This window comes from Coloeus monedula, assembly GCF_965178545.1.
Source record: "Coloeus monedula genome assembly, chromosome: 1".
NCBI classification, from domain to species: Eukaryota; Metazoa; Chordata; class Aves; order Passeriformes; family Corvidae; genus Coloeus; species Coloeus monedula.
In genome coordinates, this window is record NC_138781.1 from 109,818,027 (window position 1) to 109,830,753 (window position 12,727).

The window sequence follows — 12,727 nt, forward strand, 5'->3', positions numbered from 1 at the left end:
GCATCCCCTGGCCAGCAGCATGCCTTGGCTGCAGTCAAGGCAAATGTGTCCCAGGCAGCATCAGCAATAGCACAGCCAGCACATGGAGGGATGTGGGGTTGTCCTGCTCAGCTTGGTGTATGTTAGATCAGATCTGGAACACAGTTCTGGTCTCCCCAGTTCAGGAGAGATGTGGAAAATTGGAGACAGTCTGGTAGAGGGCTGGAGAAATTGAAATAGGAAGAAAAGTTGCTGGAACTTGTTCTGTTGAGCCTAGAGAGGATTCAGGGGAATCTAACCACAGTCTTGCAGTAGAGGTTGTTGTAGAACAGACAGAGACTCTCTTCACAAGGCTGCCTAATGATAAAATGGGGTGAAGGGCACAGGGGAAAATATCAGCTAGATATAAGGAAAATCCTTCTGTACAAAAGCAATATAGGACAGGAATAGGTTGCCTAGAGAAGTGATAGACTCCCTCCCTAGAAATACTCAACCTTTGGCTTGACAAGGCCCTGGATGACCTAACCCGAGGCCCTGCTTTTGACAGAAGATTGAACCAGATGGTGTCCAGATGTCCCTTTCAACTTTTGCTTTCCCATGAATCTGTTTCAAAATAAACAGGGGATTTAATTAGCCTTTTTTTATTAACACATGTAATAAGCATGGAACTGGCATGCTCGGGGCAGATAACTCCAAAAACATTCCACCGACTGGGTATTTGCTTTGCTGGCAAAATCAGTTGTTTGTGTCTGAAACTGTAAGAGTACTAACATGCATTTTTCTGAACTTCTTGAACTTCTTGTAATCACTCTAGTGAACTTGGTGATACTTCTGGATATCAGCTTCATACCACTGGGCTTCTGTATGGCTTTGTGTCTAAACATAGGTACAAGGGTTAATCTGTAGCTGACAACTATACTGTGTGCACAAAACAAAGTGGAAAAAAATAGCTTTTTCTTTTTTTAATTTTTTTTCCTTAGGAAAAAGTTCCTGCTTATTTGGCAACATCTCCAATACCCACTGAAGATCAGTTTTTTAAAGACACTGACAATCATTTGAAATCAGGTGAAAATGAGAGGCCATGTGCAAACTCAGAAATTCCACATTCTGCAGAAACAGAGACTGTATTTACCCCAGGTTCTGTGAAAAAGAAAAAAAGAAGAAGAAAGAAATACAAACAAGATATCAGGAAAGAAGATCAGATCTCTTCTGCTGGGACTGAAGAGATTTTTGAAATGGAAATAAGCTCAGATGATGAGAAAAGTGTACAGCCCCTTAGGTAAGTTCTTAGGTAGTTGCTGTTTTCCCTGTTACCACTGAACGTTTAAAAGGTGATATGTTCATTTCCTGTATGCAGGTATTGCATAAGTGTTGGTAGGCTCTGCCTAGGCCTTTCCTCAAGCAAACAAACAAAACTCCAAACTGGTATCTTCCAAATCTTCACAGATTCACCTTAAAGCTGGGCCTTTTTTAATGAACAAGAAGTGCAGTTAAGCCCATTGTAGTGAAGAAGTGTTGTTGTGATCTGTTGTGTGACTGAGAAAGTTTCAGTGTAATTTCTCTGATGAGGCAGAGTGATCTTCTGGTGTGTTTGGTAACTTCTAGGTAGGTTGCAGTGTGGAATGTGTGGTAGTACACCACATTTGAATTTGGCTTCTCTGTAACCTGACGTTTACTTTGGCAACTGAAAACTATATAAATGAATGTCCCTTCACATTAGTGAAGAGAATTCTTTATAAGTATATGAAGAAAAGAAAAAAAAAAAAAAAGAGGAAAAAGAATTAGTCCTGTATTTTTGAAGTAAATAAATTCTTAGTAAAGTTTGTGCTAAAGTGGTAGCACATACTAACACACTGAAGAGATCTATAGGGTAGTAGGAAAGATTAAGATTATACATGAAAGCTATCAAGCATATGAATGCTTAAAGTCCAGGAAAAAACTACCTGTCAGGACTTAGCTTTCAAAGAAATCTAGGTGTTTCACTGGACAGCATTGTTATTAAATACAATACTGTCTGAATAAATTCAAGTTCAGGTCTGGGAATTGCAAGAATGTTTTGGTGTAAGAGAATAAAATATAACTGAAAAAACTCCCTCAGTATGGATCTTCAAAGGAGTCTCAAATTTAGTAAGTACCAGCCAAAAAAGTTAGTGCAACAGAAAAACATGAATCTGTTATTATACCTATGATCAGTAAAACACAACAAACAAAATTTGGATTTTAAAGTGTTTTTTAGAGCGTCTGTGGCTTTGTTAGTTCATATGCTTTATTTTATTAGTGTTATATTTATGTCAAGGAATTGTCATTTAGGTATTCACTGCTCTGTTTAAGTCTGGGAATTGGCATGTTGTTTAGTTTGAGATTTTTATCTTTTTTTTCAGTTTAAGAAAAGGAAGACTTTTACTCAGTCTTTAGTGTGCAGTTATTAAGACAACAATAAACTTGTCATAGTGAAACCATCAAAAATAAAAACAACCGTCAAGTACAGGAAGAGAAAATATAACTCGATAATTGTTTATTCTTTATTTAACGTCTCATTACAAAGGCATGAAGTATTTAGAAATGTCATGTTAATAAGGGCTGCTTTCATCCAGTGTTTAGGATTCAAATTGCTGTTGTAGCAATCATCTTACTTTGACTAGAGAGGAATAAAAAAATGGTGTGTTTGACAGAAATGTCGAATGTTTAGTCATAACTGAACTTACCATGGTGTTTTCATCAAGTTTACTCTGGTTTTATTTTTTGTACCCTTTAGAATGAAAGTTTGGCAAGGTTTTTTATTTGTAATCTTTATTTTTTTTAACATGAATAAGCAGAAACAGCAGTAGAAATACATCATCAGACAGTGTTGTAAAGTGAAAGGAAGATGATTTTGTAAAAGAATGTGTTTTCTTGTGAACAGCAAGTAAATGCAGGACAGAAACAAAAATACATTGTAATGGTGAAGGCCCACAGACAGTAGGTTTGTGGCTCTGTGTCACTTAGTGAAGTTTATATACTCTCATTCCAGTGGGCTACCAGGGCAGGAAATAAAATGCCTTGCAATAGGCATGTACTTGTTCTCTTCCCAGCTAAAAATATGATTGTGAAAAAGTGTTCATAAGTTTTCTTTTCAAACCCCATGGGGATGTAAGTTGGTATCAGTAGGTTTGTTTGAGATTGTGTTTTGGTTGCCTGCTTTTGGGGGTTTTTTTACTTAAAAATGTGTGGCTCTGAAGAGGAGGAAGAAAGATAAGTAACTAGAAACTTAACTGTTATTAGACATAGCTTCAGATTTCAAAGTGAAACTAGGAAAGGAAAAGGGAGGCTGATATTTTAACAGGAAGGTCAAAAATTCAGTCAGAGGTGCCAGTATGTAATGTCTTATCTCTTTGGTTTTTTATAAAGCAGAAAGCAAGCTGTTTCCTGTTTCTTGGGAAAATCTATTACCAAGTGTTTATCAGCTTTTTTCAAAATATGTCCTTTGTCTTTTCCAGCTGTGATTTAGATACGTTAGTAGTGCTGGACTTATATAAAATAATACCAGGAAGACTAAGATTACAGTATGTATAACTCAGAAATAGAGGGTATTATTTCTCCAGTGCTAAGGGTTTTAAAGGGTTAAAGTAGTTATCTGTCTCTGAAATATCATATGTTTATTTAGACTATATGTAAAGTGGACAACAATGAGAAGTGGAAGTACGGTTTATAAATCTTGCAAAATAGCTTAGAATTGATAGTGCAGCTTGAAGTTACAAGTTGATGCATACTGATTTTCCCCTTGTATTTTCAATAATCTTCGACTGAGTTTGGATTTTTAACTTTTGTGTTTATCCACTTATCAGTTAAATTTGATTTTTAGGATCCTTTGTATGGACCCTTTTTGTTGCCGATTTCCAGTGAATAAAATCTGTTCATTTCCACCCATGTCTCATCTTGCCTCCCTCCCCACTGAAGTGAAAATATTGAGGACCTCTAATTTTTTTTGTGTTTACTTAGTTGTTCAATCATACTTTTTTCCTCTTTTGGAGATACTTAGTACTGCCTGCAAAGATGGTATGAAACATATTTCTGTCACGCTTAGCTTAGTTTATGAATACAAACGATGTACAGTCTCTGCAGTTCTCAAGTCAGGCAGCATCATCAGGTTTCATAAGAATGCTACTGCAGAATAAGAAGTGGAGCTACAAAGACATTTTTAGAGTTCAGCATTTACCATAATCTAGACTGTCTTCCAAATGAAAGACTTGGGCAAATGAGGTAGATCACTGTCGCTGCTTAGTGTATAATTGAGTAAGCATGTAAATTCTAAATATTTACACATTTGATGATAGCAAAATAATTTCATTCCTCCCTCCATAAGAGAAATGAACATTACCATTCCAAAACAAATCCAGTGCAACTGTGCACTGGAATAAAAATAGTGGGTTTTTTCATAATAATGGCTTAAAATAATTTCTATTGCATTTTGCACACAAATTCCAGGCATGTCTTCCTTGTATTCTTATCTACTGTATAGCCATGATGCCCTTGATCTAACCTCAAAACAAGTTAGTTGTATCCTGAGAATAGGTATTTATTCAGTTAAATTCAGAAAGCTGTAATAAGATCTGAAGGTACTCTTATGATGGTAATATTTCAAGGGGACTTCTGTGTAAAATAGGGTGTATGCCTGTTCAGTGCGTCTAACTGTTGGTTGGGTTTGGGTCTTTGATGTAGATACTGAGTAGACTTCCCACTGCAAAACAAACCCCACTGTTCAGAAAAGTGCAGTATTTTATGTCCTTGTTGTAGATGATGTTAATTTGTAAGCTCTTGGGTAACTTGTGATGCTAGTACTTACACCTGGTTTCTTACTGTTTTAATCTGTCAAATGTACATTGTCAAAAGTAAGCTTTCTAATTTAACTTTCCCTGTGATTGTAAGATGCACATAGTAAAGTTTATGTGTAAAAAATTTATGTTCATCTTTGTGTTTTGGTAATATTATTTGTCTCTGTAGAGCAATATCATTTACCACTAGAGTAGTATCATTTATGCTATTGTGATTTCTTCAGTATTAACTTGTAGGAGTAGTAGATTTTTAAATTTGCAATATTTTCAAGTATTAATAATAGTTTTAAAATACATTCTAAGTTACATAAAGGTGTCTTTCAAACAAGTCCTTACTTTTGTTCTTAGATTTTTAATAACATCTATGTAATTTTTTTTACTGAATTAGTAATGCAAATTTCTTATAGCTGACTTTGTCTTATGTGTCTCTACAGAGGATCCTCAAATTCATCACCAAAGGGTGAAGAGCAAAAAGAATCTTTGATTTATCATTCGAAGGATCATTACCCCTTATCTGATGGAGACTGGTCCCCTCTGGAGAAGTAAGTCACTTTGTAATGTCATTGCCTGTTGTATAGTGATGAATAATTGTAAAAAAAATTACTGTGCCTTTATGTTCAATTTCCCGCTGATCTGTAAAACTATTAAACTTACACAACTTCTGTGATATCAAATACAGCATTTGATACTAATTTGAAACTTCAGGAACTTTACTAAATGTATTATTTTACTGTTAAAGAGAGGAAATACAGTTAATGAGCTTTCCTCAGGCTGAGAAGGGTATTGAAAATGAGTATGGTTCCCTGTGATTCACCCTATCACGAGCAATACTTGATCTGCCAGAACACGGAAGTGTTGAGTATGTAAGGTACATCTTGCTGTGTGAAGTAATCTGCATTGCTCAAGGTAAAGCTAGATCCTAAACTTGAATCGTATTCCGCTTCAGAACAGGGGGTTTGCTGGAGTTCTGGTATCTTTCTTTGTCCAGAGATACTGAAATCAGCATCAGTTGACTGTGGATTCTTTAAAATGGCATAATACAGCTTGCCAGTCAGCTTTTGCTGTGACCAGGGCACTTCTGTTTGTACGTTCAAGTGCATTCTTCAGTTTCTGATGTTCATGCTATTCCTCTTGCATTCAGTTTGTAGATTTTTCAAGGCTCACACTTTGGGTTTCACCACTCTAACCTCAATCTCTGTATGCATAAGAAAGCACTCTGTGCATATGTGGTAGTATTTACGGTAAATTTCATACTTTCCCTGAACCTTGGACATGCAGGAGAGGGCATATATGTCTCACATAGCATGCTAAGTAGTATCTTGATTCATCTGAACTCTTTGGCAAGTGTCTAGTTTTACTGCTCTTCAGTTTGATGGAGGAATCTGCCTCATAGCAGATACATTCACAAGGTCGGTGAGGATTACTGGTCAGCCTTTTGTGATGGCCATTGTTGCTTGTTACCTTCTCAGTGCACAGGTGCATGTTCTTCTGTATCAACAGGTGGTGCAGAATAGAAGAGCTCAACTTCAGCCAGTATTTTTTGAAGTGTGTATGACCTCTCTGCTTGAGGTGTTTGCAGGGCTGTGGCCTCAGTGGAGTCACAATGTACCACGCCATGTTTGGTGCCTGCTAATTCCCCCAGTGCATAGCTGGTTAATGAACAGAAGCAGTTGGACAGGAAATGCCATTATCATTCCTTTTCAAGTTTTGGGCTGACAACCACATCCTCAGTTACACTTAATGAGATGTAGTCTTCAAATGTTCCCCAAAGGTTTGTGGTTTGTGACTGAAAAGCAGTCACAGTGTTTGACCCAAAGGATTGGTACATTGCTGTGTGGATTGTATCACCTAGATGACTGTAGCATGGAGGCTGATTCTTGTTTTCAGTTTATAAAACTCTGAGCTAGTGTAAACTAGTAGATTATATCTGGGAGAGATGATTCATGCATCTCTTCTCATTTATGTGTTTAGGGGCAAGTGTGCTGCAAGAACTTGTTTGTGCCTCATGTGAGGTACCTAGGTCTTTCAGTTTTGGGGTTGCTTTTTAACAAAAAGCTACCCAGTCCAGCTTGCAGTTCAACAGAGAAATTGGCAATTTTCCTTTCTGTCTTTGAGGAGGGCATTGGGTAGGGGATTCTCTCACAAGAGCCATCTAGAAGAAGAGAAATTTTGCTTTCTCCTAAGCCATCAAAGAAAGATTTTATCATGTAGCTATTGTATAGCAGAAGAGAAATGGGAAGTTTTAATAACCTCCTTTTTGGCGATCTGAAAAAGCTAACTAACTTGTAGTTCAGTTGGTTGTCTTGCTCTTCAGAACCCTTGCAAGGAGCTTAAGAAAGAAAACAGACCAAGTCCTTTCCATAAGGACACTTCTGTTTGTCCTACTCACTATAATAAGATGTTATACCTGATGCCATCAGTGTTCCTCCTATTTTAACAAGCAGTGTTGGCATGACTAGGGCACTATTACAAGTATGGGCCTTTTGGCTAAAGACTTCTGTCCAAGAGTGACAGTGGAGAACATATTTTGGGGGAAGTGGAACAGACGTAGGGTCCCAAAGCCCTGAAATACTCAGTCTTTTGCAGGTACTGCTCAGTATTAAGAATTAGGCTTAGAAACAGGTTAATATTCTGCATGGCTTCCAGTTGACTTGTGGTGTAGGTGAAATAAGTTATTTGACATGTAGGGAAAGTTAGTTTGTATTCTTCTTGAAAACAAAGATGTACATGTATTTTCATCAGTGTGTTACACTGCCCTTTTAACAGTACAGAAAATGTGATTTCTGTGTGACATTGTTAATGAAGTACTGAGGGGGGAAATAGCAGTTTTCTTTTTATGTCCATGGGTCATGAAGGCTGGAAGTTGTCTGAAATGATGAATTACTACTGTAGAGATGTTTAAATGTCCTTCTGTCTTGGATTTTTGAGGTGTCATCTCAGAGCACCATGAGGGATTCTTACTGTTTGGATTGTGATCTGTGTAGTGTCTATTGTGATCACAGTTTAGTCCTGTAGTTAGTTACAAAGCCTGAGTTCCTCAAACCTTCAGAAATTTTGATGTGTAGTACTGAATTAGGTAACTAATCTTTGCAGGAATTTTGTATGGAAAAAAAATCCATAAATTAAATATCTGTAGGGAGTTACTTTAAAATTTTCATTACATCATTGAACAGGCCAGGTTTGGAGTGACCTCAAAAGTTCATCTGGCCTAACCTTTTATAGGAGGGGGAGCCTCAAAGAGATGGTCTAGCACCCAGACCAGTCACAAATTACAAGTGCAACAAGTGCAAAGACAAGTGTGAAATCCTGTACTGGGATGACACAGCTAAAGAACCCAGTACAGGCTGGGATCTGTGTGGTTGGGAGCTGCCTTGCTGACCTGGGAGACAGCAAGGTGAGCATGAGTCAGCAGAGCACGGCTGCAGCAACAAAGGCAAACTGGATCCTGGGCTGCACCCACTGGGGCATTAGTGACAGAGATGTGATTATCCCTCTCCACTCAGTGCTGGTCAGGCCACACACAGAGGGCTGTGTCCAGTTCTGGTCCCTACATTTTAGAATCAGTTACTGAGATTTTTTTATATAAACCCAAACCATAATATGTTATGAATGTCAAAGTGTAAAAAGAACAGCATTTCTGTAATGTGCAATATAATTGCCCTGTTCAAGGAAGGGTAGACAAAACCTTGTGTTTCCTTTAATCTCTTAAGATCTTAAGTGCAAAATGATTTTGAAATCACTCCTTTCTAGCATTTTGTAGAGTGTTCTTCTGGCTTAAAAGTAATCCTGGCTAAATTAGATTTCAGAGGTCTGTTTCTGATTTATGGATAATAACCACTGTAGGAAAAAATAGGATGGATTTTAAAGGTCATGTAGTCCAAACACATCTGAAAGAAGTTTTCAAGTAATCTCCTGTCCCTCTCCTAAGTTATCTTCTGAATTTTTTTTTCTTTGCACTGGGAATTGATGTTGTTTTGTGGACTTGTGAGTTAGTTTGCAAGACTTCTATTACTGAAGTCTCTGTATAGCAAGCTGAAATGCTATATTTTTACAGAGGTAAGGAACTTAAAACTATTTTCTGTCTTACTTTTAAATAAACTTTTTAGTTTTGTTCTTGTTTTGTTTGAAAAAATGGAACATTGGCTGAGGGGAGAGCTATTTCTGCACTGCAGATACAGTGGAGGAATCTGTTTAGTGTGATCACTATGTACGTCCTTTAATGTCTTTAATGTGATTTTGGTTTTAACCTAATTTCTCACCGTTTGAAAACCCTGCTGGGCTCCTTGCCATGTTGCCAAATAATTGAAGCTCTGTTAAGCTGTTGAAAACTCTACCAACAGTAGCTGCACAACAAATGCATTAATGCATTTTAAACACTGGCTTTCTTTTTTCTTCTTTTTTTTTTTTTTTTTAATTCTTATTGATTTGGTTAGCGCTTTCTCTGAGCAAGTCTGCCCTAAAAGTGATTCAGAACTAGAAGTTAAGCCTGCTGAGAGCCTGCTCAGATCTGAATCTCACATGGAATGGACATGGGGAGGATTCCCAGAATCAACCAAGGTAAATTTCTTTAATGTCTCTAGCTTTGTAACTGAGTTTTGGCATATTTAAGACTGCCCTAGGAGAGGATTGGAAATCTGCTGCTGTTGTTCAGAAAGATACGGCTGAAATGGGGAAGTAGCAGCCCCTTGTGGCAGGCAGAGGGAGTCAGCTTTGTTGAGTTCAAAACCTGCTCAGCAAAGTAATCCCAGAAAACCTAGCAGTTAAAGTCTGACGCTTTTTAAATTTTTAGTTAAAACCTGAAGGAAACAACTTGAGAAATTAATTTTCTTTACTGTAGAGTAAGTTTTAGTTCAGTCCAGAGGAACTGTAACCTTGATAAGAGTAAATTTGGTATCTAACAGAGGCCCTGAGACATCTGCACTTAAGCTTTGTCCTTGCTGTGGTTTGGTCAAGTCAACACTTCCTCTATGCCAGTTTCTTTACTGGACTTGTAAATTAGCTCATGAAAATTCTTTTGCAGGGAACTTTGCTAATATGGTGGGACATGTTTTATGTTGCTAAAATACTTGTTTAAATTATTTACTGGTTTACTTGTGACCAGAACTTGTACCACAAGTACAAACTTAGTGTTTAGAGCAGAATAAAACTAACAGGTGAAGTGAAAGGATTGACTAGACTTTTGCTTTCCAGATAAGTAAGAAAGAAAAACTGGAGCACTGCAGAACAGCTACCATTACTCCATCAGAGAAGACTCATTTTAGGGTCATCCTCAGCTCTGATGAAGTTGAAGACGATGATGATGTGAAAGATTCTGTCTGTACAGTACTGAAACCTGAGCCAAGAACTCATCCTCTGCTTAAGCAGATGGATGTTAAAGACTCTCTTGCTTCTGCAATCGTAGAACCACAAGTTCCATTGCCATTGGATGGTGATCATCATTCCAGAATATTGGTGGATCCTTTACCAGAAACAAAGCCAACAGCCAAAACTGACTCTCCTTCAAAAAAGAAAGGTATGGAATAAAGCTCCTGATTCTTGCCTTCAGTGTGATCTACCAAACTTGAGGTCATAGTGGAAAAAGTATAAATGTGCCTTTTCAGTTTTTCCTATTTAAAATTTTATCTGACTAAAATTATAATGAAACTCTGGAACTTACAAATCATACAAATTAGTCTGAATCTTCCATGATTATGTTTGTATTTAACGTGTCTGGGAAACTTCATTTTAGTAATCGTAATTTTTAAAATTAACAGGGGTGCACAAGCGAAGTCATCATCAAGGCCCTGATGATATTTACTTGGATGACCTAAAGGCTTTGGAACCAGAAGTTGCAGCACTCTACTTTCCCAAAAGGTAATTTTGAAGTAAAATGCTGTAAATCTGGGGTAATTCTGCAGTTGCATTACCGGAGTCATTACATATATTATTTATGCACCAGTTCTGATAAAAAGAATCGCACTTTGTGTTTTTAGGCTTTTGTGAAGTAATCAGTACTAACCTCATTGTGAAAATTCTAGTTTGACAAGAAACACATAGAAAGATCACATGGGAGGTGACTACTGAGAGTTACCTGTTTGTGGAACCTCTGTGTTCTGCAGACATAGAGGGGAGTGCATTGAAACTGCACTTGTGTCAGTACTCTTGTTTAGCCATATTGTGGACTTTGCAGTGGATCAAAGTAGTAACTAGCCTTAAATGACAGTGTGACTTTTTTTTTATGTCATTTTTCTTTTCTGTTGTGCTTTTTCCAACAGACGGTGTTCTGAAAACACCAAAAGCAGTGCCCTATTTTTCCTTTCTCTTACTTTACAACTTTCTGGTAAAAATTGAGGAGCACGGTATTCTGCAGAAGCTGAATGTAGAGGATGTTTTCTTAATTTAAATCCAATTTGGCAAGAAATGTAATTATTGCCCAGTTTAGTGGAATGTTAGGAGAACTGGAAGCAGTCTGCCAATATTTTGAAGGGTTGGTGTGGGTGTGTGTCTGGGGTTTTTGTTTGGTTGGGTTTAAATTTATGTTATGAAATGCTGTAAAAATGCAAAAGCAAGAAATTTTTTTTTTTTGAGTAATCACGTAGTGTGTTCTGTAACCTAAAATCTGTACATTTTTTTTAAAGTAAAATACTTTTCACTTTCCTTTAGTGATTCTGATCCTGGCTTCAGGCAGTGGACAGAGTCAGATACCCTTTCTGGTTCCCAGTCACCCCAGTCAGTGGGAAGTGCTGCTGCTGATAGTGGTACAGAGTGCATGTCTGATTCTGCTATGGACTTGCCTGATGTTACACTTTCGCTTTGTGGAGGTCTCAATGAAAATGGAGAGATTTCTAAAGGTATGTGAAAGACTAAAGCATAAAGGGGAATAGAGCTCAGGCAGCTAAACAAATGAAGTGGCTTGAATGCTCTGATTTCCTCCTCACAAAACTTTAGCTTGTTACTATGCTCACGTTGAGAAAAGGGGATAGAAAATCTTCGTTTTTCTAAAATTCACAAGCATTTGCTAAGCAGAGATAGCAGAATTTAACCTCAGATAAATCAAGAACACTTGATGTCTTGAGAAGCTTTCTGTCTCCTTTTTTGTACTATGTATTGTTTATCTGACCAACTACATTGATTTCTGGCTGCAAGTCCTTGCTTAGTCCTGTATAAATCTTAACAATTCATCTTCTTTCCAATTGCCTGATTTTTCCTCTTTTTCAGTTTTTTTCAAGTGATAAAAAAACCCCTCTGTGTTGGACTATTTTTTCTGCTCTTCTTCTTCTTCTGTCCTAAATGATTGTTAACCTCTAGACTTTTATCAGCTGACTATTCTCTTTTAATGCTTTAGTTTGTTTAATATTGAAGTCATATGTATTTTTGAGGGAGCTTTTAGGAGCATAAAATCTTCATGGACATGTACTACAGTGTTTTCATATTACTTTTTTAAATGGTCATCCAGTCTCTAATACATTTAGTGAAATTTAGGTGCTTATTAATAAAAACTCAGGTAACATGAGTTCTCGTGGTAACATGGTAGTAATACTGGATTTGATTAGAAAAAAAGGATGTCTTGATTGCAGAGTCTTACACTAAATCATGGATTTCTGCAAACATGTATAGAGACTAGTTATGAAAATGCTAGTTAGTGATAGTAGCTTTTCAAACCTGAAAAGCTGATATCACCCTTCCCCCTCTTCTTTTAGTGTAGAATGTAGGCCCCTTACCCGCCATCACAATTTTTGAAGAAAACTTGTCTAGACAAGCATGGCTTTCTTTTTCCAACCTTTGGACTGAATTAGTTCCTCCTTATCCTTCCTCTTCTCATTCCCTAATGCTCTTTACTGTGACTGTTGAAGTGGTACAAGGCTTTTTCTGTAGGGATGAGGCAGTCACAGGATCCTTGACAGGTAGGCCACATTAGCCCATCTTCAGTGATGCTGCAAGATCAGCAGAGACTCTGA

General features: G+C 37.3%; 1 protein-coding gene across 3 annotated transcripts in view; it reads left to right on the forward strand.

Moving 5' to 3' along the window:
* The window catches only part of LPIN2 (lipin 2), a 44,720-nt gene that overhangs the window by 19,153 nt on the left and 12,840 nt on the right, over window positions 1-12,727 (forward strand). For all 3 annotated transcript variants that reach the window (XM_082289254.1, XM_082289253.1, XM_082289255.1), the window contains exons 4-9: window positions 960-1,258; window positions 5,225-5,332; window positions 9,224-9,347; window positions 9,981-10,302; window positions 10,544-10,643; window positions 11,433-11,620. In XM_082289254.1, coding sequence (XP_082145380.1) covers window positions 960-1,258; window positions 5,225-5,332; window positions 9,224-9,347; window positions 9,981-10,302; window positions 10,544-10,643; window positions 11,433-11,620 — 1,141 coding nt within the window. The remainder of the gene's footprint in view (window positions 1-959; window positions 1,259-5,224; window positions 5,333-9,223; window positions 9,348-9,980; window positions 10,303-10,543; window positions 10,644-11,432; window positions 11,621-12,727) is intronic.